At 41.4% G+C, this 24733-nt stretch overlaps 2 protein-coding genes across 4 annotated transcripts in view; both read right to left on the bottom strand.

The window, feature by feature from the left end:
* Positions 1-3545: 3545 nt before the first annotated feature.
* Positions 3546-24733, bottom strand: part of LOC129751081 (SAM50-like protein CG7639) — a 97280-nt gene continuing 76092 nt past the window's right edge. For all 3 annotated transcript variants that reach the window (XM_055746366.1, XM_055746365.1, XM_055746364.1), the window contains exons 6-8: positions 4194-4722; positions 4015-4138; positions 3546-3956 (exon numbers count right to left, since the gene is read on the bottom strand). In XM_055746366.1, the coding sequence (XP_055602341.1) occupies positions 3805-3956; positions 4015-4138; positions 4194-4722 (805 nt within the window). In that variant the 3' untranslated portion in view covers positions 3546-3804. The remainder of the gene's footprint in view (positions 3957-4014; positions 4139-4193; positions 4723-24733) is intronic.
* LOC129751074 (uncharacterized) lies at positions 13053-23055 on the bottom strand. Its single transcript, XM_055746348.1, has 2 exons — positions 14056-23055; positions 13053-13999 (listed from the first exon to the last, which is right to left on the bottom strand). Exon 1 carries the CDS (start codon positions 20778-20780, stop codon positions 14724-14726), a length of 6057 nt encoding a protein of 2018 aa, XP_055602323.1. The 5' UTR covers positions 20781-23055; the 3' UTR covers positions 13053-13999; positions 14056-14723.

Here is a 24733-nt window from a genome sequence, read left to right as displayed (position 1 = left end):
CCGTGTGGATGACCAATGAAGACGCAGAGGCACCCCTTATCCGGGAAGCCCGCTTCCTTTCTGCTGTTGAGAGACTTCGCCTGCGCGTAGAATCCTGGAATCCTAGATCCCCTAACGGTTTTCTTTGAACCGGACTAATACGCCCAACACCGTATGCTTTTCGCCGATACCACAAGTGGAAGCTAAGAAGAAAGCCGAGAAGCAAAAAAACCCAGAGGACATAACCTCATTAATTGCGAGTTCTTAATTTTGCTTGCTGGACGCTTTTGGCTTACCCGTTGCAGGGGCTGTTGTGCGCACGGAATCCTGCCTTTTCCAAGGCGTGACGCTGGCGATATTGGGAGCCTAAATTATGAGAGCGCAATATGTATTTGCTGTACATAATCTCATTGCTTTTTGAGGATAACTCACCGCTTATGTTGCCGTTGCTTGCGCCCCGTATGCGACACTCGTTTGCTGTCCTTTTCTCGCTGGTTGAATTTCGACGCGATGGGCTCTTGCCTCGATTTCTCGAGCTTCCGTTTGAACACGGCGGGACAACCTGACAAAGGCGCGGGAGCATGTTAACGCGTTGTTGAAAAAAGGTAATTTGTTGACTCACCAGCAGCCACTGTGGCACGGTTGTTGAGTAGTTCCGTAGATCTGGTACCGCTTCAGCAATGTTTGCTGTTCCCGGCGGACTGGTTAACCTCGCCGATCCGTTCGGGCTCCGGTTCTGATCCCACTTATGCCTTGTTTCGCACCACCAACTAAATGCACGACCGAAAAAGCACCACTCTTTTTTCGTTTTTTCCTCCACTGAGCGAAATTTCATTTTCATTATCTTATGTTTTCCTTTTGACATGTATGTCGAACTAGGGTTTTCACGAACTTACTGGAAACCGCCAAAAGGGGCCGTTCAGATACCACGTGGACAGAAAAATGAGATTTTTGACACCCCCCTCCCCGTCCGTGGACAAGCGTGGACATTTGGCAAACCCCTACCCCCCTCCCCGGATGTCCACGTGGACAGATTTGAAATTGTTTTTTTTTCAAAAACTCATTTGACAGTTATAAAACACTACTTTTTGCCTATTTGTTATTGTAATGACTGATTAAAAAAAAGAAATAGTTTTACATGATATAAAATAATTTTAAAGATTTTAAATTTCTTAATAATCATATTTATTACTTGCTTTCAAGTGGCTTTTGACTGTTTTAACTTAAACTGGAAAGCTTTGTAATTCTATGATTCAAACAGTAAGTATGTTCACGTGGACATGCGTGGACATTTCCATACACCCCCCCTTCCCCTATGTTGTCCACGTGGTATGTGAACGGCCCCAAACTGAGGCTAAAAGTGCGGTAGGTGCTTTTGCTGATCGAAATTGATACTTAAATACATGCATCATAATAAATAACGGTTACACAACGAGCGAGGTGATTAGACCAAAAGGAGCGTGATCTGACGAATGTGGGATGTCCGAGAAATTGGAGAACGGTTGCCATGGACCGAGTGAGTTTTAGGAATTATGTTCATCGAGTTCTGTCGCGAGACCAAATACTAATAAAAAAAAATAACCTTCGTTCCTTCGGTAAATCCCATCGGCTGCTCCATGTAGATTTTCTCGTGGAGGTCTTCTTGAAAGAACGGTCACGATTGAGTTCCAGATTGTACATATCGGCTAGAGCAAAGACATATCGCAGGGTCGTAGCACGTCGTAGGTCTCTTCGTAGTCCACCCTTTTTCGCTACGAAAAAACTTTTACAACGAGCTACGCCTTGAGTTGCTGCACTCGCCCATCGCTGTCCAATTTCCTTTTGAACATCCGCTTCGTTCTGATTGCCTTTCGCCCATGAGGAAGTTCGGAAAGGGTCCATTTCTTGTTGGCAATCAAAGCGTCGTATTCATCTTGCATAGCTCGCTTCCGCAATTCCCCGTCGTCACTTTTCAGAGCCTCCTGTAAATTTTCAAGATCATCACCGAATCTCGCCAGGTGGTTCGTAATCGTCATCGGATAAACCAAGGAAAATCTCCAAATATTGTAAGTGAGGAGTCTGTGAAAGTTTGGAACGAGGAATACCAGCGCTTTCAACAATGAAATCCTTACACGCAAAATAATCTGCACGTCGTGGCTACGAGAAAAACTACATAATTTTTGTCGACGGTTATCCAGCCGAAGGCTCTTAGTCCGAAAGGACGTAAAGCCGAAAGCATGCTAGGCCGAATGGTCATCAGGCCGAATGGATGCTAGGCCGAATAGTCGTCAAGTCAGCCTTGCATACATTACAAAAATTACAAAAACGACCATTCGTCCTTATTCCATTCGGCCTCATATCCACTCGGCCTGATGACCTTTCGGCCTTATGACCATTCAGTCCAACGACCATTCGGCCTAACAGCCATTCGCCCCAGCATGCCAACAAGCGTTAATATGACTTATCGACCTAATGACCAGTCGGCCTAACGACCTTCCGGTCTATAGTCCATTCGGCCTAATGATCAAATGTCCCATTCGTCCTATTCGGCCGAACATCCTTTGGCCTGTTAACCAATTCCAAACTGTTCTCTGCCTCCGGAGGCAGTTCTTCCGTTGAGTCGATGACTTCAATGACACCCGATGCATACTTTTCCGAATTCTCTGTGAGGTCATAAAGAATAATGATCTCTTCGGGTGGACTGCGACCACTGGTGACAGAAATATGGATGCAGGCAAATGATCGCTTCCCTGAGGGTCTTGGATTACCTTCCACGTACAATCCCCAATCGCCAATTGATGCCGGCTCACGCTTGAATTTGGCGGAATATATACCGAGGCTAGCCGAAGGTTTAGCTTGGCGAGAAACGACTTCAATACCCGGTGATGGTTGATGTAAAATACGATAGAAAGAATGACTTTTCTTGATCCCCAAATGGACGTCAAAACTGTGGCTATGGAAGTTGAAATCTATGTTTGGAAAGAGCCAAGTTTCGCCTAAAGCGAACACATCACAATTTAAATTGTGTACCAATACCTTAAAGGAGTTTAATTTTGGTATAATACTTCTGCAGTTCCGTTGTAATACATAAACAATTTTTCTTACCTCGAGGGACGAGTTATTCATCAAAAATGATTGCTTCTGCGATGAGGGTCATAGTGAGAGCTTTCTTTTGCAAGGCTTATCTCAGGAGAGGTACAAACATATTAATCATAATCCTCCATCCTGCTGGTACGCTGAAAAAGTCAAGGATGAACGCAATAATTTCCGAAAATCTCATCTAACCATCAGCCGAAAAACTATTCGAGGATGAGTCAGATGCAGTTTCTGTGGGAATTATTGCATTCCTGTTAACTACTGAAGGTCCTGAATTCTGGAGGGAAGCCTGAGGTTTTACTTCTGAGAAAGTGGAAGGAAGTCTTTCGGGGACAGATTAAAACCCGAAGGACTCTGAATAGAAAGGGTAGAATTACTATTTCCACTTGATGCCAAGAATTTCAATTGCTGGCAGATTAACTGAAACGAAACAGTGCTATGCGTTATGTGAAGTTTGTGTTGTGTTCGGAATAAAATAATTACAGAGAATGTTGAAGATCGTTACGCAGTTAAATTTATTAGAGGTAAATAGTTTGACTTTGTTAACAGTGAATTTTACGTCTATAACTTTCGACTATTGTTTTTCTGTTTACTCTACAAGCCGGTCGTAATTTTAGAACTAGAATTTTGCCTTTTTGCAAATGCTTTAAACTGCGCTCAGAGATTTTGTTGTACGAACTGCATCAAAAAAGGCTCGTTTCTTGTAAGGTTCTTTAAGCATTCGTTATTTAAAAAAATACTCGAAGATGTTTATATGAAGTCATAACCGATTCCAAACTGGAATCCTTCTTTCACTCTATCTCCACTCTCGAAAGACAACGGCTGACAGCAGTTGAATTCGATTCGGGCTTTTTGACCTATTCTCACGGCGAGTCCTGCCCCAACCGTACTACGAAGTTTGTCTGAAACAATATGAATGTTTAATTTGAAGTAAATCGGGACAAAATAATGCAATGTTACCTGTCGTAAAAGTGTTGCAAGTTCCAAAATTGTAAAATAAATGCAATCTAAAAAGATCACTGAGATCTCCAGCTCGACTGAATGGTAGTGGGCTCCAGAGATGAACTCCTGTGGCCCAATACGACTAAAAAGTAATAACAAGTTTCAGGACTGCATTGAAATTTATATTCTATTCTTACCTGACAACCCTCCGCCACATCGTCTCGATGAGGACCCACTCCTGCTTGTTCAAACCCTCTAAGCGATTGTGGACCACCAGGATAGAACAACTGATAGATTGGGATCGCCTCTTTCCGTTTATCGTTGACTAAAATTCCAGCTCGACCGCACAGTTGAAGCGATATTCCAGCCAAAAGGGGCACGTTCAACTCGCAGTGAACGTCACTCTTAACCAAACCAAACTGGTTTAGAGGACTTCCAATCAGTTCGTTTGTTGCCTTGACATAAGTTCCCTTCGTAGGATATATACTACTGTCGCGACCTTCGTATATTCCGATGTACCGAATAATAGATGCCAATCGAGGTTCACAGGTTTCTATGATGAAGAATGGTGTTGTAAAAACTTCCTTCATGCCAATTTCATACTGCAAGCTATTGCTAAGTCCAAACGGCAAAGTGAAGGAGAAATCTAGCAAAGCTCCTGCTTCATCCGTGCGGAATTTCGACCATGGAGTATGTGACGAGTGTTTGAAAATGCCTATAGAAGTCCTGAAAAATTCGAAAAAAAGATTACCTGGTACATTTTATACTCAGCATATTTTTGTGCTAACTTATTTATTAAACAGTATTATTTTGATGACCATCGTCTTCACTTACCCGGCGATTAAACTTACTGGTCTATATTAATAATAGATATTGAAATGCTATACAAACACCATTTCAATAACGTGGTGAACAGGTTAACTTTCAGTTCTAGAAGTTTAAGTAGACAATTTTAAGAGCAATGAAATCCTGGTCCAGAATCTCCTAGGGTTCTAAAGTTAACCTGTCCTCACAACTTGCGGAATAGCCACTAGGAGCCCGGAAAAAAATCCATTTCAAATTCCCAAGGGGATCAAGAAGTCTTAGATGCTTAATGTTGGGGTTTTTGCAGTTCGTCCTCGACTGAACTCAACTGAAATTTATTTTTAACAGGTAAGTATTTGAGGTAGGAAAAGTAGTATTAAATCGACTTACAAATTAGTCCCTTTCCTTGTTCGACCAGCTAATCTGAGCGCAACTTTATCCGATCTTTTCAACAATACGGCTAGCTGGAGGAATTTTATCGCTAGGGTACTTTTTATAGAAAGATCAAGAGGTAGACTTACATGGTTATTGTAAAGTTTTATAATTGATTTATGAGTTTATAATTAAAGGAAACTAAATTAAGCACGTGGTATGATATTATTGAAATAGAGGCGTTCTACGAAACACTATGTGATTAGGTTGAAAGTCACAAAACGAATGACCTAGTCTTTTATTCAATCTTATATCCGGAGCTTGTGCCTTTGTGCACATTCTCACTCTCTCCCACTTGGGGTTGTTCATGACTATTCGAAAAGCACTTTGCTATACACTACAACTTCTCCTTCCTTTCGAGAACTAAGTCAACCTTTTTGATTATTAATAATTTAGAAAGTTTGTTTACAAACTAATCAATTCATATTTTAAATTATTTCGTTTTGCTTTAAGATCTATATTCGAGTGCATGATTCATGCTTACAAATTCATTAAACAAAATTTAAATGTTACCAGCTTTTTTTTCTCGAACACTAATAATAAATGTAGTCATGTAACTTTTTTCTTTTCGATGATCTTTTGGATCTTCTAAGATTTTCATTGCTATTGGATATTCTATCCTCTTCATTCTCCTCCCCCGCGAACATAAAAGAATCTGCTGCGAACCCATAAAAATCCTCAGATTCACTGTTCTCGTCTGGTTCTCTTCTCCGTTTATTGCTACTGCCGCTTGAAAAAGGTGATAAAACATGATGCGTTGCTTCAAAACTGGCTTGTTCAAAATCGTTTGTGGTATCTGCAGGCAAAATTGTTGATCCATGTGGAAAAGAACGACGGTTTTTTCTACGAGCGTTATCCGTAAGCTTAAGCTGACGCTTGTGTGCTAAAATCGTTCTGCCACCCAGTGACACCTGTGAAATAGTTTGAGAAATCCATTTAAAAAATGTGACAGGAAGATATCGTCTTAAATCAGTTTTGTTCGGATTAATATAAAAAATCAGGTCTCCATTTTTCACACTCAGAAAAGGATCTCTCAGTCTTTGAGGTGAGGTGTTCCGCTGTTGAGATAAATCATCATTAGATGTTGTCAAATTGTTTTTAAAACTTTTCTTAGGGTTTATAAGATCCAACAGCCCTTTTGGTTTGTATTTCAGTAGACGTTCTGAAGGAAAACTGTAGTCCGTATTTAAACAGGTATTACTGTAGTTGAACAAGAACAGGTACATTTGCTCATCCACATCAAGCTTTTTTATATTAGGGTCCAACCGAATTTTTTTAAGAACATTTTTAACTAAACGGACCATTCGTTCCGCCTGGCCGTTGCTTTCTGGATGATATGGTGAACTTTTCATCATTATTATGCCTTGTCTTTCAAAAAATTTGATGAATTGTTCAGAGTGAAAAGGTGGTCCATCATCCGTGACTATGACATCTGGGAAACCATATCTGGCAAAAACATTCAAAAATACTTTTATGACTTTTTTACTTTCTGTACCATTTTTCATATTTTCTAGCTCAATCCATTTACTAAAACTGTCGACAATCAATAAATACATTTTACCTTGGAGGTAAAAGAAATCCGCATGAATCCGTGAAAATGGTTTGTTTGTTGGTATCCATTTTGAATATTGAGCAATAGTTTTAGTTGGAGTATTTAATTTGCATATTCTACAGTCTTTAACAAATTTTTCAATGTCTTTATTGATACCCAACCAGTACACGGTTCTTCTAGCCATTTTTTTCATTTTATTAATGCCGGAATGATTCATATGTAATAAGTCCAAAATTTTCGATGTCATAGTTTTCGGAATAATAACTCTATCCTGAAACAAAACGCATCCTTCTACTTCTTCCAGTTCTTGGTTCATTGAAAAAATATCTCGATAGTGTTTGTGGATACGTTTAGGCCAACCTCTTTTAAGAAATTCTATAATTTGTTGTATAAAAACATCCTTACTTGAGGCGTAAGCGATTTCTTTATAATCAATCGGGAATTCATCAGTGAAGTTTAGATTTTTAATACAATTTTTATCCAAATCTTTGGGTACTTTTTCGTCAAGTGGGAACCTAGAGCAAAAATCTGCATTGCCTAATTTAGAAGCTGGTCTATAATAAATTTCAAAATCATATATAGACAATTCTAAAATAAACCTTTGAAGCCGGGTAACTGAAATTGAATTACGACCTTCTTTGCCTAAAATTCCAATAAGCGGCTTGTGATCAGTATAGATCGTAAACTTTTGGCCGTACAAATATTTGTGGAATTTCTTCACTGTACTTACAACAGCGAGGGCTTCTAAATGTAAAATTGGGTATTTCCGTTGTGCTGCTCCAGAAATTTCATGAGCTAAAACTCCTCCTAAACCATAAATACACGCGTCTGTTACTACCACAACAGGTTTATCTGGATCAAAATATTCAAGCAAATTCGGTTTCAAAAGCAACTGTTTGCATTCCTCGAAAACTCTGTTACATTCCTCTGTCCAAATATATTTTACTTCTTTTTTTAATAATTTATAAAGACAATTCACCCGAGTGGACATATTTGGTATAAACTTCGAATAATACGAAAGTAAACCAAGAAACGCTTTTAACTCAGAGATATTTTGAGGACATTTCGCTTCCTGAATTGTCTTTACTTTTTCTGGACAAGGAAGTAAACCGTTTTCGGTCAAAACATGACCCAAGTAGGGTAAATTAGAAACAAAGAATTTGCATTTTTTTAGATTTACTTTTATATTAGCCTTAGCCAATCTTTCCAAGGCTAGAAAAAGGTTACGTTTACATTCTTTCAAAGTTTTTCTAGAAATAAGCACATCGTCTAAATAGCATACTACATTTTCAAGTCCTTTCAGAACTTCGTCCATAACTTTTTGAAAAATTTGAGCAGAAGACGATGCGCCTTGTGGTAATCTCTTATAAACATATAATCCTTTGATTGTATTTATTATCATTATTTTCCTCGATCTTTTTGATAATAAAAGTTGCGTGTAAGCACCTGCAAGATCCAAAGAACAAAAAAATTTGGCTCCCGAAAGAGTAGCAAATAAATCTTGTGGCAAAGGTAAAGGATACGTGTTGGTTACCAAAACTTTGTTGATCGAGACTTTACAGTCGATAACCAAACGTATATTTTGATCCTTTTTTATCACCACGACAACTGGAGATGCCCATTCACTGGCATCGATCGGTTCAATAATACCATCTTTCTCTAAATTATCTAAATAGTCAATAACTTTTTGTTTAAGTCTGAGAGGCACGTCATACGCTTTTCTGAATATTGGAGTATTATCCTTTAAAACAAAATCTCCCTCAAATCCCTTAATAGGATTAGAAAAATCCTCGTCAAATACTGTAGGGAACTTACTCATAATATCATCCATTGCTTCCTCCACCTTGACTGCATGAACTGAATCATTTGACGGTTTGGTAAATGTCTTTCTCCAGCATGTATAGAAAACGTCCAACCAAGTACGACCTAACAAAGGAACAAAATCATTGCTGCATTGCAAAATAACTAGTGATAACTTCTGTTGATTTCCATTCAACTGCACGTTCACATCTGTTTTTCCTAGAATATTCAGTCGTTTGCCATCTATTACCACCAAACGTTTATTACACGATTCAACTTTCAAATGTCCAAAATTTCTGTTAAATTGTTGTTCGGATATCACACTTTCAGCCGAACCACAATCTATTTCCATCTTCATTCGCTTCCTTTCTATAATGGTATCTACATAGCATGGCTCATTTATTTTGTGAACCGAAGAAATCATCATGCAGTCTAAATCGTTATCACTATCAGACTCTAGATCCTTTTTTAATCTCTTAAAAAGTCCGGATGAACTTGGTTGTGGCAAAGCAACATTATTCACACTTGATCTTTGTTGTCGAGGGCTTCTGTTCTTTAGTCGATAACAGTATTTCTTGGTATGACCTGTTTTATTGCAAAAGGTACATCGATAAATGGGTCTATTATCAGAGTAATTGTCGTTTTAAGTATCGTGTCTACGAAAAGTTACTGCTCGATTCCTACTATTACTCCAGCTTCGTGACCTAGATCGATGTCTAACCGGAGACCGAACTGAACGTCTTCCAAGTCTATTGATCAAACTGTCTCGTCTTGTTGAATTAGTATTTACCGATTGAGTCCGATTCCAAGCTAGTTCCTGGTTTATTATCATCTTCTCAGCTTTGCTAGCCGTTAAATTTTCCTCGTTAAAAAGTTTTCTTCTTAAATTTTCATCTTTAACTCCAATTACCAGCACATCTCTAATCCCCTGTTCTTTAAGGTCACCCAAATTACAAAGTTCAGCCAAAAATTTTACGGCTAAAACAAAATCCATGTTGCTCTCGCTTTCACCCTGTCTGCGAGTCCAAAATTTATCGCTATTTACGACTTCATTCGTGTCTTGATCATAGCTTTTAGTTAATTCTTGTTTTAATTCTGTATATGAAATATCTCTTACATTTCTACCCGGAAATAAAAGTTTTATTTTGGAGTAAACCTTCTGTCCACAAACCGCTAAAAATGAGGCCTTATATTGGTCCTCAGAATATTGGTTGTGGATAAAAATCCATTCTAATTGCTCGATATACTGAGCGAATGGAACTGACCCGGGAATGTAAGGTTCCATTGTAGTAGTTAAAGGCATTCTGAATATAAAAATGTGTTTAAATAAACCCAGCAATAATGACGTTCAAATAAAAAGAAAAGAAAACAAAACAAAAAATAAATAAATTTAAAAAAATATTAGAATGTCTCGTATTTTGACAATATATCAAAAACCCTCTAAAAATAAACATACAACAACATCAAATGATAAAATGTATTAAAAACAATGAGTAAAAATCAACATACCTGATACACCAAAATATTTCCGGATCACCAAAATATTTCCAAAGCTGAGGAAAAAAAATCCTAACAGTAGCAATGGCAATCACCGAAAACAGCAAGCAGTAGCAACAACAAATATCAGCAGCAAAAAAATGGGGCAGCAGCAGCAACAGATGAAACAGCAGGAGCAGCAAATGGAGCAGCAGCGGTGAATTTCGATGTACAACAGCAATCAGTAAAACACAAATAACAAGTTATTTGAAACGCTCTTGGCTACACCACTAACAGCAACCTTCAGCAAGGCCCGTAATTTGTGAACTTCCGAATGATTCAAAACGCTCAGCTTTGTGTTCAATGTGAACAAAATTTGGAAGAAATTTTTCGTTTCGGCTATTCTATTCAGCTGATCACACCACAACACCACACGCTAGAAACTATTAAACCATATATGTTTCAAAAATAACCATTTTTGACCTTTTCCCGGGAAATGTCATTTTATGAGTTCTCCATGAGAACTCATAAAATGACTTTTCGGGGAGAAGTAGAAATATGGTTATTTTTTAACCGTAAGAACGATTACCGTAGAAATTGAAAAATGGTTATTTTTCAACCGTAAGAGCTGTTTTGTGGGATTTGTAAAATTGATTGCAATTGTCGAATTTAGAAAAACAAGAGTACTCAGGATAATAATTTTATTTCTTGTACATTATGATAATACTTAAAAACTATGACCCATTATAATAGTTTGATAGATTTTTTTAATATATTATGACTGCCATCTAACTTTAAGCAAACGCAAACAGCAGCCGAATCACCTGGTAGCAAAGGTAAAATTCCCCCACGAACGCTACCGGGACGGATGGATGGAAACGAGCTTTGCGGAATAGTCTAGTCTGCTATCGGGGTGAGGGTGGAGGAGGCGGTTCTGACGAATAATCCTTGACTCGCTGGTGATGTTTGTCATACATTCCGGCCCGTTCCAGCTCCTTCCGGATGGTGTGAAACACAATTCCTTTTGAACTTCCATTAGCAGTGGCTGCATGATAATGGTTATGGTAATGATTATACGGTGGGTGAGTCCTCGCGTCCTATTGAACGTTGTTGGTGTATCTGCCGTGCCTAAACCGGCGTCATCCAATCGATACCCTGAAATTTTTTTTTGTTTATGTTGTTGGGATCGGCAAATAATTAGAAGAAATCACTTACCTTTCTCCATCTCCTACAAATCCAAAGTTTCCACGATTTCCAGAACCGATTTTTCTGGAAACTGGATGCTGTTCCGCGGAAGAAAAAAATTTGCTTAATGGGCGTCCGGCTGCAATTACCGCTTTCAAAATGGCGATATCAAATTATTCAACCATTTTATGGTTTATACTCGAAAACTACCAAAATGGTTAAAATTCTTTCTAGAAAAATTGTTGAAAAATAACCATATTGGCGGTTTTGAAGTAAATATCATAAAATGGTTATTTAAGAAACATAAATGGTTATACAAAAATGAGCGTGCACCGTCTCACTTGTAGTTCACTTATGACAATTCGACTGAGTGATGATGGTGAGTTGAGGGATACCAAGTGAGATGTCAAATTATCTTTCTTCTCACCGTTTACTGCAGTGCGGCAAATTTTACTAAAATGAACCAACTTCCAAAATGAACACTTTCTGAAATGAAGAAGATTAAGAAAAATATGAGTTTCATGGACAAAAGAGAGTAAAATACAATAAAATGGCGTGTTAGCCAAAAAAATGTGCTCCTTCAGAAATTAATGTAAAAAAATTACAACAAAATGCTGGATTTCTCGAAATAAACTTTTACACCTCCTTTACGAACTGCCCAAGTAACCATAAGCACTAAAGCTTTGCATTTTTATAGCTTTACACCAGCATTCAAAGGCTAAATTACACTATATCAGCACATCAAGTGCAATTTTGCATTACAACAGCCCTTCGAGTGCTATGCTGCATCATGTTAGAATTATACCACTCTTTTAAAATGCAACTTGCATTCTATCAGCTTTGCACAATGCTTTTGAAATGCAACATTGCTCTAAATCAAAATAACAAATGCTATATTTTCTAAGCATTAAATTGGCATCACACAAGCTTGCTTTAATGCTTTTAAGCACTATGTAAGCACTACAGTGGCATTAGGCCAAAGCACATTAGCATTGATTGATGCTAAATCAATGCAAATTCAGGGCACCGGTTGCTAGAAATTTGATTCAAATAGGTCTTTTTTTTCAAAGATTTAACGCGGACCTGATAGGTTCACAGGCAGAGTCAATGTCAAATGTCAGAGTCACATATGTCATGAGTTCGATTCCAGGTCATTTTCAGCTGAAAAATAAAAAAAAAAAATATCATGTAGAAAATTCAATCCGAGAGATCTCCTCAATATGCATAAGCGATTATAAAAATAATTACAAATTTAGTATCATGGCCAAAAAATGAACCGAACAAAAATCCAAAATATTTTTTTTTTCGCATGGTCGAACCTCATTCGAACGCCATTTGCATTTTCCCAGCATTTTGCCCGCCAACCTTGTAGCATCAACCAATGCTATAACAGTGCTTTTATAGGGTTATACCAGTTTCTGCACTAATGCAGCAGTTAATTTCGCCAAACCTGGCTCACAGAGCTAAAATGATGCACAGAATCAAGCACTATAGCTGACGCTAGAGCAGAGTTGGTGCTAGTTTTTAGTGCTTATGGTTACTTGGGTGAACATATCAACTTCAATGCAATAAAAATTGTAAAAGACGATCTAGTAAAAGGTGTTTAATAACCACTACCAGCGTCAGTAAAAAAAAAAACGGTAACTCCGTCACAATTTTTATATTTGCATAAACCACAACTTACTAATTTTTTTTTTTACAATTTTACTTTGACACTATGCTGAACTTGAGATTTTATACCACTCGTCGCCAGTTGTAAAGTTTTATAATTGATTTATGAGTTTATAATTAAAGAAACTAAATTAAGCACGTGTTGTGATATTATTGAAATAGAGGCGTTCTACGAAACACTATGTGATTAGGTTGAAAGTCACAAAACGAATGACCTAGTCTTTTATTCAATCTTATATCCGGAGCTTGTGCCTTTGTGCACATTCTCACTCTCTCCCACTTGGGGTTGTTCATGACTATTCGAAAAGCACTTTGCTATACACTACAGTTATATCCGGTTAATCAGAATAACTATAATAAAGTACAGTGATTCTTAAAGTGGGTCTGAGCCGAAACACCTCGCATAGTACGCTATCAAGAATATAATATTAATGAAATAATACTGCTTCAAAAGGTTCGTTTTTGTTTTAAACTTACAAGGAGTTCACAGAGAACTTAACTAAGAAAATCTATGAAAATCCAGAATTAACAAGAATCTACCACGTTGCTGAATTTGCTACGGCACTTTTTCGATTCAATGTGCTTTTCACTCCTAGGCTTCTTAATTTTTTTTTTCGTTTTTCGCTTTTGGCTCGGACCAGAGTGTTCCATAATGCCAATGTTGTCAAGTTTTATTTGTCAATTTATATCGAATCGCGGGCAAACATTTTAATTTTTCTTTATTTTGAGTGATTTGAAGGAGGATATTTAACAACTTGTTCAAACATTCATTTTTATCTCGTCTATAAAACTAGCCAATTGTTTGTACTCCTCATATTTCTTTCTTTTTAGCATTTCAACAAAACTTGTTTTATTTTTTAGAAAGGTGAAAGGTGTTCGTTGGTTTATGAAGTTACGGCACTCGAATAGGATATGATCTAGGTCCTCAACCACATTACACTGTTCGCAAAGGTTGGATTCTATGAGACCCCAGGTGTAAATTGTTACTTCCGGATCGCGGTAACAATGAAAGTTCGTTTTCAAATTCGTAACGTTCCCTTTTATTTGTCCGTTCGAAGCTCTACCGGGACACGTTTTAAATTCCTACGATTTCAATATTGATTAAATATAGGAATAATCTTTACAATTCTCAATCTTACGTTTAGTGAACTCTCTATACGTTTCCTTCTGCCTCGATTTCAGCCTTTCGCTTCCTTCTGCCTTGATTTCAGCCTTTCGCTTTCCACTAGTCCTACACCTTAAAGACCTAGGTTAGAGATAAATCAACTTTCTCTATCGATTTCTCACCTTAGCTGGAGTTTAATTGGTCTGGCGACTCCGAACTTAAAACGCTTCGCTGCGTGGTATTGTGACCTAAATCGAACGGTCGCACATTAGGAATAATCATTTTTCATATCTAAGCAAAGCCTACCTGGGTTCAACTTTCCTGCGCAGTTTCACTTCGCACCCTTCCGTACTAATAAGTACTTGCAATTGCCTAGACAGAGATAGATTTTATGTTAGAACTTATGTTGCACAATTCCAATCTAATTCCAGGCCTACCTTAGCACTTTAATTTAGGGTAAGTATTTGAATTTCACAATAACCACTGTGCACTAATTAGCTTCGGATCACCAAACTACAATACTTGATTTCAACAATCTTTGTTTTGTTTACTAATCTATCTCGCTTTTATTTTCCCGCCTATACTCCTGAACTCACTTCTCACCTACACATTCGAACGCATCTTCGAATTCTCCTGCTGTCATTGCGCGAGTGCGTTCAATGGCACTTTCGGTATCGAAAGTCAGTTCAGTGACACTCCCCCCTAGTTTGCTGACTCCGCCTCTGAGTCAGCAAACTCCTTCTTAGCTCTTACGTCTATCACTGCAACCTTTACAGCCGGTCTCTCGTAGACACCTTTCGCCGTCTTTATTGTTACCGTACGCACCTGCCCGTCTCGATTTACCGTTCCGATAACTCGTCCCTTGGGCCAGCAATTCCTTGGCAGCTCCGAGTCGACGATGACCACGATGTCCCCTTCTTTGATCGGTGGTACGTTCTCATGCCACTTAGAACGCCTGGTGATCTCCGGCAGGTACTCCCGCAGCCATCTTTTCCAGAAGTGGTTCGCGATCTGCTGCGATAGATGCCAACCTCGACTCAAAGCGATGGAGTTGACTTCCAGTTCGGTCCATGGTTTGAATCCGTCGGAACTGCCCAGCAGCCAATGGTTCGGTGTGAGCGCTGGTGCGGCATCGTCTTCGATGGGTACGTGGGTAAGCGGCCGTGCGTTGATGATGCCTTCGATCTCGACCAGAGCACTCCTCAGTTCTTCCTCCTTCGGGCGATGGGGTAGCTGCAGTTCCACTAAGGTGCGCTTGACGGACTGCACGAGTCGTTCCCAGCTCCCCCCCATATGGGGAGCTGCCGGTGGATTAAAACACCAAGTGGTGGTCGCCGAAACAAACTCCTGAGCCATCTTGTGCTGGTCGACGTCTTGCAGGGCTTGCTTCAACTCCCGATCGGCTCCGATGAAGTTAGTTCCTCTGTCGCTGTAGAAAACGGAAGGTGTTCCTCGTCGCACAATGAAGTTGCGGATCACCATTATGCACGAGCTTGTTGTTAAAGAGCTAGCTAAATCAAGGTAGACCCCGCGAATAGTGAGACAAGTTAACAGAACCCCCCACCTTTTTTCAACCCTTCTCCCTATAGCCACTTCCATCGGTCCAAAATAGTCGATGCCGGTATGTGTGAACGGTCGAACGAAAGCTGCTAGTCGACACTTTGGTAGGTCAGCCATTGCTGGAGGACGGGGACGGGCTTCCCGCAGCTTGCAGCGTGGACAGTTGGACCTGACCTTCGCGTATACTCTGCGTAGACAACTGATGCAGTATTTCTGGCGAACTTCGTTGATGACTGACTCGTGGTTTTGATGATGAAACTTCTGGTGGTAGCTTTCAACGATGAGATTCGTTATCGGATGATCACGCGGAAGGATTATAGGGTTGACGATTTCCACTGCTAGAAACTTGCACGCTCCAGTCCTGCCGTGCATGCGCAGCAATCCTTTTTCATCGATGAACGGGTTGAGCTTGTACAGCTGACTTTGCTTGGGAATCGTTGCGTTGCGGTCGTCGCGTCGGAGAATGTTTAGCTCGGTTCGGAAGACGTCTTGCTGTGCTGTGCGGAGAAGGTAGTCCTCAGCTTGGTGTATCTCCTTGCTCGAAAGGATTTCGATGGTGCGGGTGAATTTCTTTGGTCGAAGCTGGCGTAGATACCGAAAAACGTAGGCGGTTGTGTTTACCAATCGTCTCCAGGTTGAGAAATCTTTAACGGGGATGATCTCGCTTTCCGCTTGGAAGTGCGCGTTGACGCACGCTCGCAGCTCTTCCACCGGTTCTGTCAGTTTTTCCGGGGTATCTGGCCATTCTTTTTCTGCTTGCCACAGGAATTCTGGTGCTTTGAACCATCTGCTGTCGTTCGTAAGGGAGGGTTGACACTGCCACTTCGTGCCTTCGTCCGCCACGTTCCACTTCGTTGGGACCCACTTCCAGCTCGATACGCTCGTGAGATCTAGGATTTTGCTGACTCTCGCGGCGACGAATGCGTTGTATTTGCGGTGGTCGGCACGTATCCAGGCGATAACGTTGCGGGAGTCTGACCAAAAAACTCGACGGGCAACCTTGATCGATAGTCCCTGCATGACAAACGCAGCTAATCTGGCTCCAATTACTGCCGCTTGAAGTTCGAGCCTCGGAATCGAGAGATACTTGAGTGGTGCTACACGACTCTTAGCGGTGACGAGACTGCATTCGATGTTGTCGCCTTCCACGAATCGGAGATAGACAGCTGCCGCCGTGCCATTTTCACTAGCGTCGACAAAGGTGTGCAACTGGATCTCGGTGTGATGACCGATCGATGAAGACATCCTGTAGCACCGCGGAATACTGACGCTCTCAACGTCCGGAAGAAGATGCAGCCATTTTCGCCACTTTTCGAAGCACTTATCGTCGATGTTTTCGTCCCAGCCTACTCGGGTCCGCCAGATCTCCTGTAGCAGTACCTTGAGAAACATTAGGAAGTGCGCGATGAGACCTAGAGGATCGTAGATGGTCATCAGGGTGCGGAGTACCTCACGTTTCGTAGGGCAACGATTGCCTTCCAGCAGCTCACGTCCTAGCCGATCCCAGTTGATTTTGTAAGTGAAACAGTCGGTCTTAGTGCACCACCACATTCCCAATACCTTCTCGGTCGCTAGGCTGGATGACAGGTCGAGGCTTTTCTCTGCACAGGAATCTCCACGAAGCGCTGATAGTATGCCAACGGAGTTGGACATCCAATTGCGGATTTCAAACCCGCCTCGATTGTTGATGTCCCAAACGGTCTTCGCCAACTCAATCGCCTCCTCTTCGGTCTCTGTGCTACACAACATGTCGTCGACATACGTACACTGCACTATGGCCGCAGAGGCCGCTGGGAACTGCTCGCTGAAACGTTCCGCGTTCATGTTCTTCACGTACTGTGCACTTGATGGAGAACAGCACGCCCCGAACGTCATCACCTGCATAACGTAAACACTGGGTTCACCTAGCTCTCTCTCCTCTCGCCACAGAAATCGCTGGCTATGCTGGTCTTCGCCTCTAATTCCAACCTGGTGGAACATCTCCCTGATGTCGCCACAAATACCAAATCGATGTTCGCGAAATTTGAAGAGCACGGAAACCAGCGGAGTGGTAAGATCCGGTCCCGTGAGTAGTAAAGAGTTCAGCGAAACTTCATGCGTTGTTGCTGCGGCGTCCCAGACGAGTCGAACTTTTCCTGGCTTATTGGGGTTGATGACCGGAAAAACTGGTAAGTACCAGACACGCTCGTGGTTTTCCTCCAGTTCCTCCTTCGTAAGCTTCCGAACATAGCCCTTGGTGACGTAATCAGCCAGTTTTTGCTGCAGTACTCCCCTCAGCTCCGGGTCTTTCGCCATGCGTCGCTCGAGATTCAAAAAACGCTTCAGCGTCATCGGTTTGCTGTCTGGCAGATGCGTGATATTGTATCTCCAGAGCAGGCCGGTTGTATATCTCTCGCCTTCGAATTTGGTTAGCTCACGTAACAGCTTGAGGGCCCTCTCATCGTCGGCGGAGCGCATCGTCTTAGTGGGTGCTGTTATTCCTAGACTCTCAAGAGAGAAGAAGTCCTTCACCGCGCGATCCAGCTTCCCGTCAGCATCGTCTTGCATCTGGTAGTCACAGGCGTAAACGTGGTAGGTATAGTGCACCATACTATGCGACTCTCCCGTCGGCACTCCTCCGTAGATCGTCCACCCCAGGTTGGTCTTAACTGCAATTGGTTGACCGGATTCGCCCTCTCGACTCTTCCTGACCAACGTCGCGTTAGCGTGTTGCACTCCGATTAGCAGGCGAGGTCGGACATCGGTGTACGAATCTACGGGAATTCCTCGTAGGTAGGGGTTATCTTGTTGAAGCTGCTTCACGTCGAGCGTTTGAGATGGCAGTTGCAGCTCCTCCACTGTCCTTACATCTTTCAGGTGATACCGCTTTCCTTTAAGCCCGGACACATCTAAACTGACGATTTGGCTGTTGTCCTCTGTTCTATATGTTCCTCCAGTCCACTTGAGATCCAAGGGACGAAGTTCTCCTCTTAGGTTCAGCTCATCCGCTAGGTCTTGGTCCATAAGCGTCAGCGAGGATCCGTCATCCAAGAAGGCGTAGCATTGAATCACTATCCCGTTTCCATGCACCACGACTGGAACATAGCGAAACAGGACAGCGCTGGACCCTGACAGGTGAGTGTTACAGGACCGCTCTTCCCGTTGCGCGTTGTCTCCAGTCTGGATGGGCGTAGACTCTGAGTTTGGTTGCATAGGTGCGGACTCTGGGTTTAGCTGCTTGTGCAGCAATGGGTGATGTTTGCATGAACATCCGTTGACTCCGCAGTTCCTGGACACACATCCTCCTCTGTGGCGCTTCAGGCATTTCCGGCACATCTTGGCTTCGCGTGTGATTGCCCACCGCCCATCGTATGACAACTCCCGAAAGCCTTGGCAGTTCGCAAGAGATGCACAAGATCCCCTACAGACAATGCACGCTGTGGGGTAGGCTCTTCTGGCACCGGCTGATGATGTACTACCTCCTGGCAAATGAGCGTGGTACTCCCCTTGGTGCTCAACGTGAGCATTCACGTATGCCTTAGTTCTCCTGCGTGGCTCCTGATTGTGGGACGATGCTTTGGTCTGGCGCGGCTTCGAAACCAGACAGGCGTCTTCGCCTATTTCGTAGATCCACTTGCCGAAAGTCTTCAGGTTGACCTTCCGAATACTTCTGGAGTGTTTCGCCCACTGTAGTTGCATTGGTCCCGGAAGCTTGGAAACCAGTGAGTTCAGCAACGAAGCATCCTGCTTGAGCTCCTTCCGACCACAGGCGTCGATCGTCACCGTCAGGTTCTGGACGTCTAGCGCGAAATCGACCATCGCGTTCATCGACTCAGGGTCGACCGGTGGAATGGCAAGAACTTTGTCTTTCAGGGATTCGATGATAAACCTCGGCTGTCCAAACTTCAACTTGAGCGCATCCATCGCCCTGTTCACTGTCTTCGGATGGAGAAGAAAACTTCGAACGGCAGCGAACGCATCTCCCTTCAGGCAGTTCCTCAGTCGAATCATGTTTTCGTCGTCTGTGTAGCCACACATCCGGGTCGTGCTCTCAAAAGTGGAGAAAAACATCGGCCATTCCTCGGGATTCCCTGAGAACAATGGCAAGTCCTTAGCGACAACATGGCGAGCGGCGAGCTGATTGCGCGTCAGGTTACAGGTTAATCGGCTACTGGTTGCGTCTTTTCGCTTGCTTTCGCCTTTCTTTGCTGGCGTAGAACGACCCTTCGGATTGAAGCTAGATTCGTTAGTTCCTCCCTTTTCGTCCTCACTAGAGTCATCGCTGCTGTCTGTCACCGATTCCTCCTCGGAATCATCGCTGGAATCCATTTCTCCACCTTCTTCCTCTTCTTCGTCGTCGGAGCACTCTTCTTCTTCATCCGCACTAGGAGATTCCTCTTCTTCTTCTTGGCGCCTTCCACCAGTGGCGCCTAACCAGTTCTGCACCTTGGTATCAGCGTCCACTTCTTCTTCATCAGCGTCTTCTTCGTCCTCCAGGTCGACCAACTCCTCCAGAATGCTGAAGTGTTTCTCCATCAGCTTCCTTTTCTCTTCTAACAGCTTCTGTTCTGCTTCGAGTTTCTGCAATTGCAGCTCCAGATGCGCCTTCGCTGACCTTCTCGATCCCGCTGACTTAACAGATGCTGCTTTGGTTGGTTTCGTGGTTCCCATGGGTTTCCTCGGCAAAGAATCTTCCATCTCTTTCATCGCAGATGGAGTCTTGTTCTTCTTCCCGTCGCTGGTTTTCTCCGGCTTCGACTTTTCGACCTTCTTCGCTGCAGCGGTGTTCCTGGCAACCTTCGTAGCACCCGTCTTCTTCTTTTTCTTCGCCTGGCACTGTGCACAATTCCACTTTTTATTCTCCACACTTTGGTTCACTCCCACACAACTAAAATGGTTCCATCCATCACAATCATCGCACTGAACCATCCGGCTGTTATCGACCGACTTACAGGTTCCACAACTGTGACCGACATTAACGACCGTGTTCGCGGAGGAAGTATGGCTAGTATTGTTATTGGCTATAGGGTAGTGTTTTTCGGAAGAGGTTTTCTTTTTGGTTTTTGTCGTGCCTGGTTTCGATTTGCCGTTCTCAGTGTTAGGGCCAAGAGCAACGGACTTGAGTTGAGGGGGGGTATCACTTTTCGCCTTAGGGGAACTACTCGCTAAGCTCTTACCTTTTGGGGCAGCAGTGGCTGCGGTGCTGGTTGAATCGGACATTTTCGTAAACGAATTTAAAATGTAAATTGTTACTTCCGGATCGCGGTAACAATGAAAGTTCGTTTTCAAATTCGTAACGTTCCCTTTTATTTGTCCGTTCGAAGCTCTACCGGGACACGTTTTAAATTCCTACGATTTCAATATTGATTAAATATAGGAATAATCTTTACAATTCTCAATCTTACGTTTAGTGAACTCTCTATACGTTTCCTTCTGCCTCGATTTCAGCCTTTCGCTTCCTTCTGCCTTGATTTCAGCCTTTCGCTTTCCACTAGTCCTACACCTTAAAGACCTAGGTTAGAGATAAATCAACTTTCTCTATCGATTTCTCACCTTAGCTGGAGTTTAATTGGTCTGGCGACTCCGAACTTAAAACGCTTCGCTGCGTGGTATTGTGACCTAAATCGAACGGTCGCACATTAGGAATAATCATTTTTCATATCTAAGCAAAGCCTACCTGGGTTCAACTTTCCTGCGCAGTTTCACTTCGCACCCTTCCGTACTAATAAGTACTTGCAATTGCCTAGACAGAGATAGATTTTATGTTAGAACTTATGTTGCACAATTCCAATCTAATTCCAGGCCTACCTTAGCACTTTAATTTAGGGTAAGTATTTGAATTTCACAATAACCACTGTGCACTAATTAGCTTCGGATCACCAAACTACAATACTTGATTTCAACAATCTTTGTTTTGTTTACTAATCTATCTCGCTTTTATTTTCCCGCCTATACTCCTGAACTCACTTCTCACCTACACATTCGAACGCATCTTCGAATTCTCCTGCTGTCATTGCGCGAGTGCGTTCAATGGCACTTTCGGTATCGAAAGTCAGTTCAGTGACACCAGGAGTTCAGACGGTCCTTGGTTGCTGTGTGAAAAGTCCTGAGTCGTGAAATTTGTACGGTCTGATAAGTGTTTAGTGGCATATTGTGAAACTAGGTCTTGGCTGTAGTATGAATCATTATCTCAAAGTGCTTAGCACCCTTATCAACTGATAGTTGTTTATATTTGGTATCCCATTCTTTGTGGATTAGATTTTTGAAAGTTAGGATAGTGTCTCCCAACGTTAGTCCGTATGGCTCTACGTATGTTTTTAATTTGCTAACTTTAGCTGCGTGATCAGCTCTGTCATTACCAACAATGTTAGAGTGGCTGGGTATCCATTGTATGAAAATTGTTTGTAGATTTGATTTTTGTGTTAATTGGAAGATTTCATTTATTATATAGTTTTCAATATTCTTATTTCTTAGCATTTCGCAGCTCGCTTTAGAGTCGGTTAGTATGCATATTTTAGGAACCTGTTTTTCATCTGCGTATTTAATGGCTGTTAGTATTGCTAGTAGTTCAGCATTTGTGATGGTGAAGTTGTGGTTTAATTTAAAGCTTTTAGATATCTTTTCTTCATGATCATAAATTCCATAACCAGTGTGCTCGTCTGTTTTGGACCCATCAGTATAGATCTTATAACAATCCTCATATTTATTCCTGATCATGTTCATGGCTGTCTGTTGCAGTATAACTTTGTTTGTTGAGTTTTTCGTGAGCGAATCCAGAGTTGAGTTAATGATAATTTTATCCGGTATTTCCACTAATATGTTATTAAGAGAACACATTTCAATTATAATGTGTCTATTTTGAATAGCTATTGTTTCTAGAAAAGAGTAGTTTTTGAAGTTTTCATGGGAATTAATGGTGTGAATGATAGTATCTATGATAGGGCTATTTCTAAAGTACAGTATTTTACAGATTTCTTTTAGACCGAAAAATTTGGCTCTCAAATTAATTGGAATTTCACCTGTTTTGCTAAGTAAAACATGATTAGGCGTAGATTTTAAGAGTCTCATAGATATTCTCAGCGATGTGTTATACTCTGTCTGAATTTTGTTCAAATTAGTACTGTTCGCTACTGCATATGTTGTGATAGCGTAATCTATCTGAGATCTGATGAGGGATTGATTTATTTGCAGTATGGTTTTTGGGTGAGTCCCATGTGACTTTCGACAGAGCATTTTTATAATATTTGTTTTATTTTTAATTTTTTGTACCGTTTCGTTGATATGTCTATTAAATGTTAATCTGTGGTCTATATATACTCCTAAATACCTTAGGCTCGCTTCATTAGGAATATTGTAATGGTCAATTGTTATATTCAGATCATGAAATCTATTGGTAAAGCAAATTGTTGCTGACTTTTCGGAATTTATATTTAGTTTGAGTTTGGTGAAAGCTGCTTTTAAAAGGGTTAAAATTCTGTTCATCTTCTGTGCTGCTAAAATAGGAGTTTTCTCTATGACTAACACCAAGCATGGAAAAAATCGGATCGAAGTACATTCAATCTGCAATCCGTGGTGAACTCATTCAATTCTAACTGCCAATCGAAGCATCGGGAAAGGAAAAAGTTCACACACCAGAATGAACACTAACGATTGCAATCCCGAATGAATGAACTTTTAATACGTTCGAGTGAACGAAACGAAGCCCGAAACATTCGCCGCGTTCAATCGGATCGTTTTTTATTTTCACCACGACGTTCGCAAATGATTGTCGAAACACAATCGCCAAACGATTGTAAGATTGCATTCGCGAATGTTTCCGTAACCGGTAAAGGATTGCGCCATCAGGTGCTTGTTTTTTGGCTAATTCTGTGCGTGTTTTAGCCCCCGCGCTCGCTGATGGTTTGTTTTCTCATGATGTTATTTTAATTTATGTTCGAATAGGAACATTCAACATATAATAAGTAAAAGTGTGAACTTTTGCACATTGCGTAGAAAACTAAACTGACAAAGGGGGGTTTGAAAATAGGATGCAAGGACGTAGGCCTGGTGTCGATCAAAGCCGTCGATATTGTTTCAGTCGAATAAACGTCGTCGTAGCCAATACCTCACAATTTTTAATTTCTTTCCGAAAACCAATTCGAACAAATCAAAACGCCTTCAAGTAGGCAAGCACGTAATCGCCTAGATGTAGGCAGATATTTGAGTGCTATGTCGGCTTACAATATTTATGTGTGGGATTTTATAACTTTTATGTGACGCATATAAAAGAAATAATTTTGTATTCTGTATTCTTGCAATCTCAACATAATTAAATAATTATTTGGCAATTTTGGTTAAAAAAATGTCCCAGTAGCCAAAAGCTAAATCCCTAGGCTTCGTAAACAAGAGTGGACATTTTCAAACCCCCCTTTGTCAGTTTAGTTATCTACGCAATGTGCAAAAGTGCGGAATGTTCTTATTCGAACATAAATTAAAATAAAATCATGAGAAAACGAACCGTCAGCGAGCGCGGGGGCTATAACACGCACAAAATTAGCCGAAAAACAAGCACCTGATGGTGCAATCCTTTACCGGTTACAGAAACATTCGCGAATGCAATCGTGCAATCGTTTGGCGAATATGTTTCGACAATCATTTGCGAATCAATTCACCCAACGAACGTCGTGGTGAAAATAAAAAACGATCCAGTTAACTGCGGCGAACGTTTCGGCCATCGGTTCGTTCACCCGAACGTATTAAAAGTTCATTCATTTGGATTGCCAATCCGACCAATCAGCGGTCGTCTGTTCACGCTCGCATCGCCGATGCTATCATCGTGAACGGAGCGGTGATTGAGAATCATTAGCGTTCATGCTGGTGAACGAATTTTTCCATCCTTGACTAACACGGCAAAATCGTCGGCATATTGGAATATTTCGGCTCCGCCTTGGCTAACTTTATGTATTTCTGCGGTGTATACATTAAAGAGGATAGGTGAAAGCGGGCACCCTTGCGGAAGACCCTTGTTAGTTTTCCTGTAGATAGTTGAACCGTCGTTGAGAGTTATCTCTGCCGTTCGATATTTTAGGTATTGAAAGATCCAGTCACATATTTCGGAGGGAAAATTATAATATTCGAGAATCTTTAAAAGTGTATTGACATCAACGCTGTCAAAAGCTTTACTCAGATCTAAA

This window comes from Uranotaenia lowii, chromosome 3 (assembly GCF_029784155.1).
Source record: "Uranotaenia lowii strain MFRU-FL chromosome 3, ASM2978415v1, whole genome shotgun sequence".
Lineage (NCBI taxonomy): Eukaryota > Metazoa > Arthropoda > Insecta > Diptera > Culicidae > Uranotaenia > Uranotaenia lowii.
This window is presented reverse-complemented; position numbering and strand designations above follow the sequence as displayed.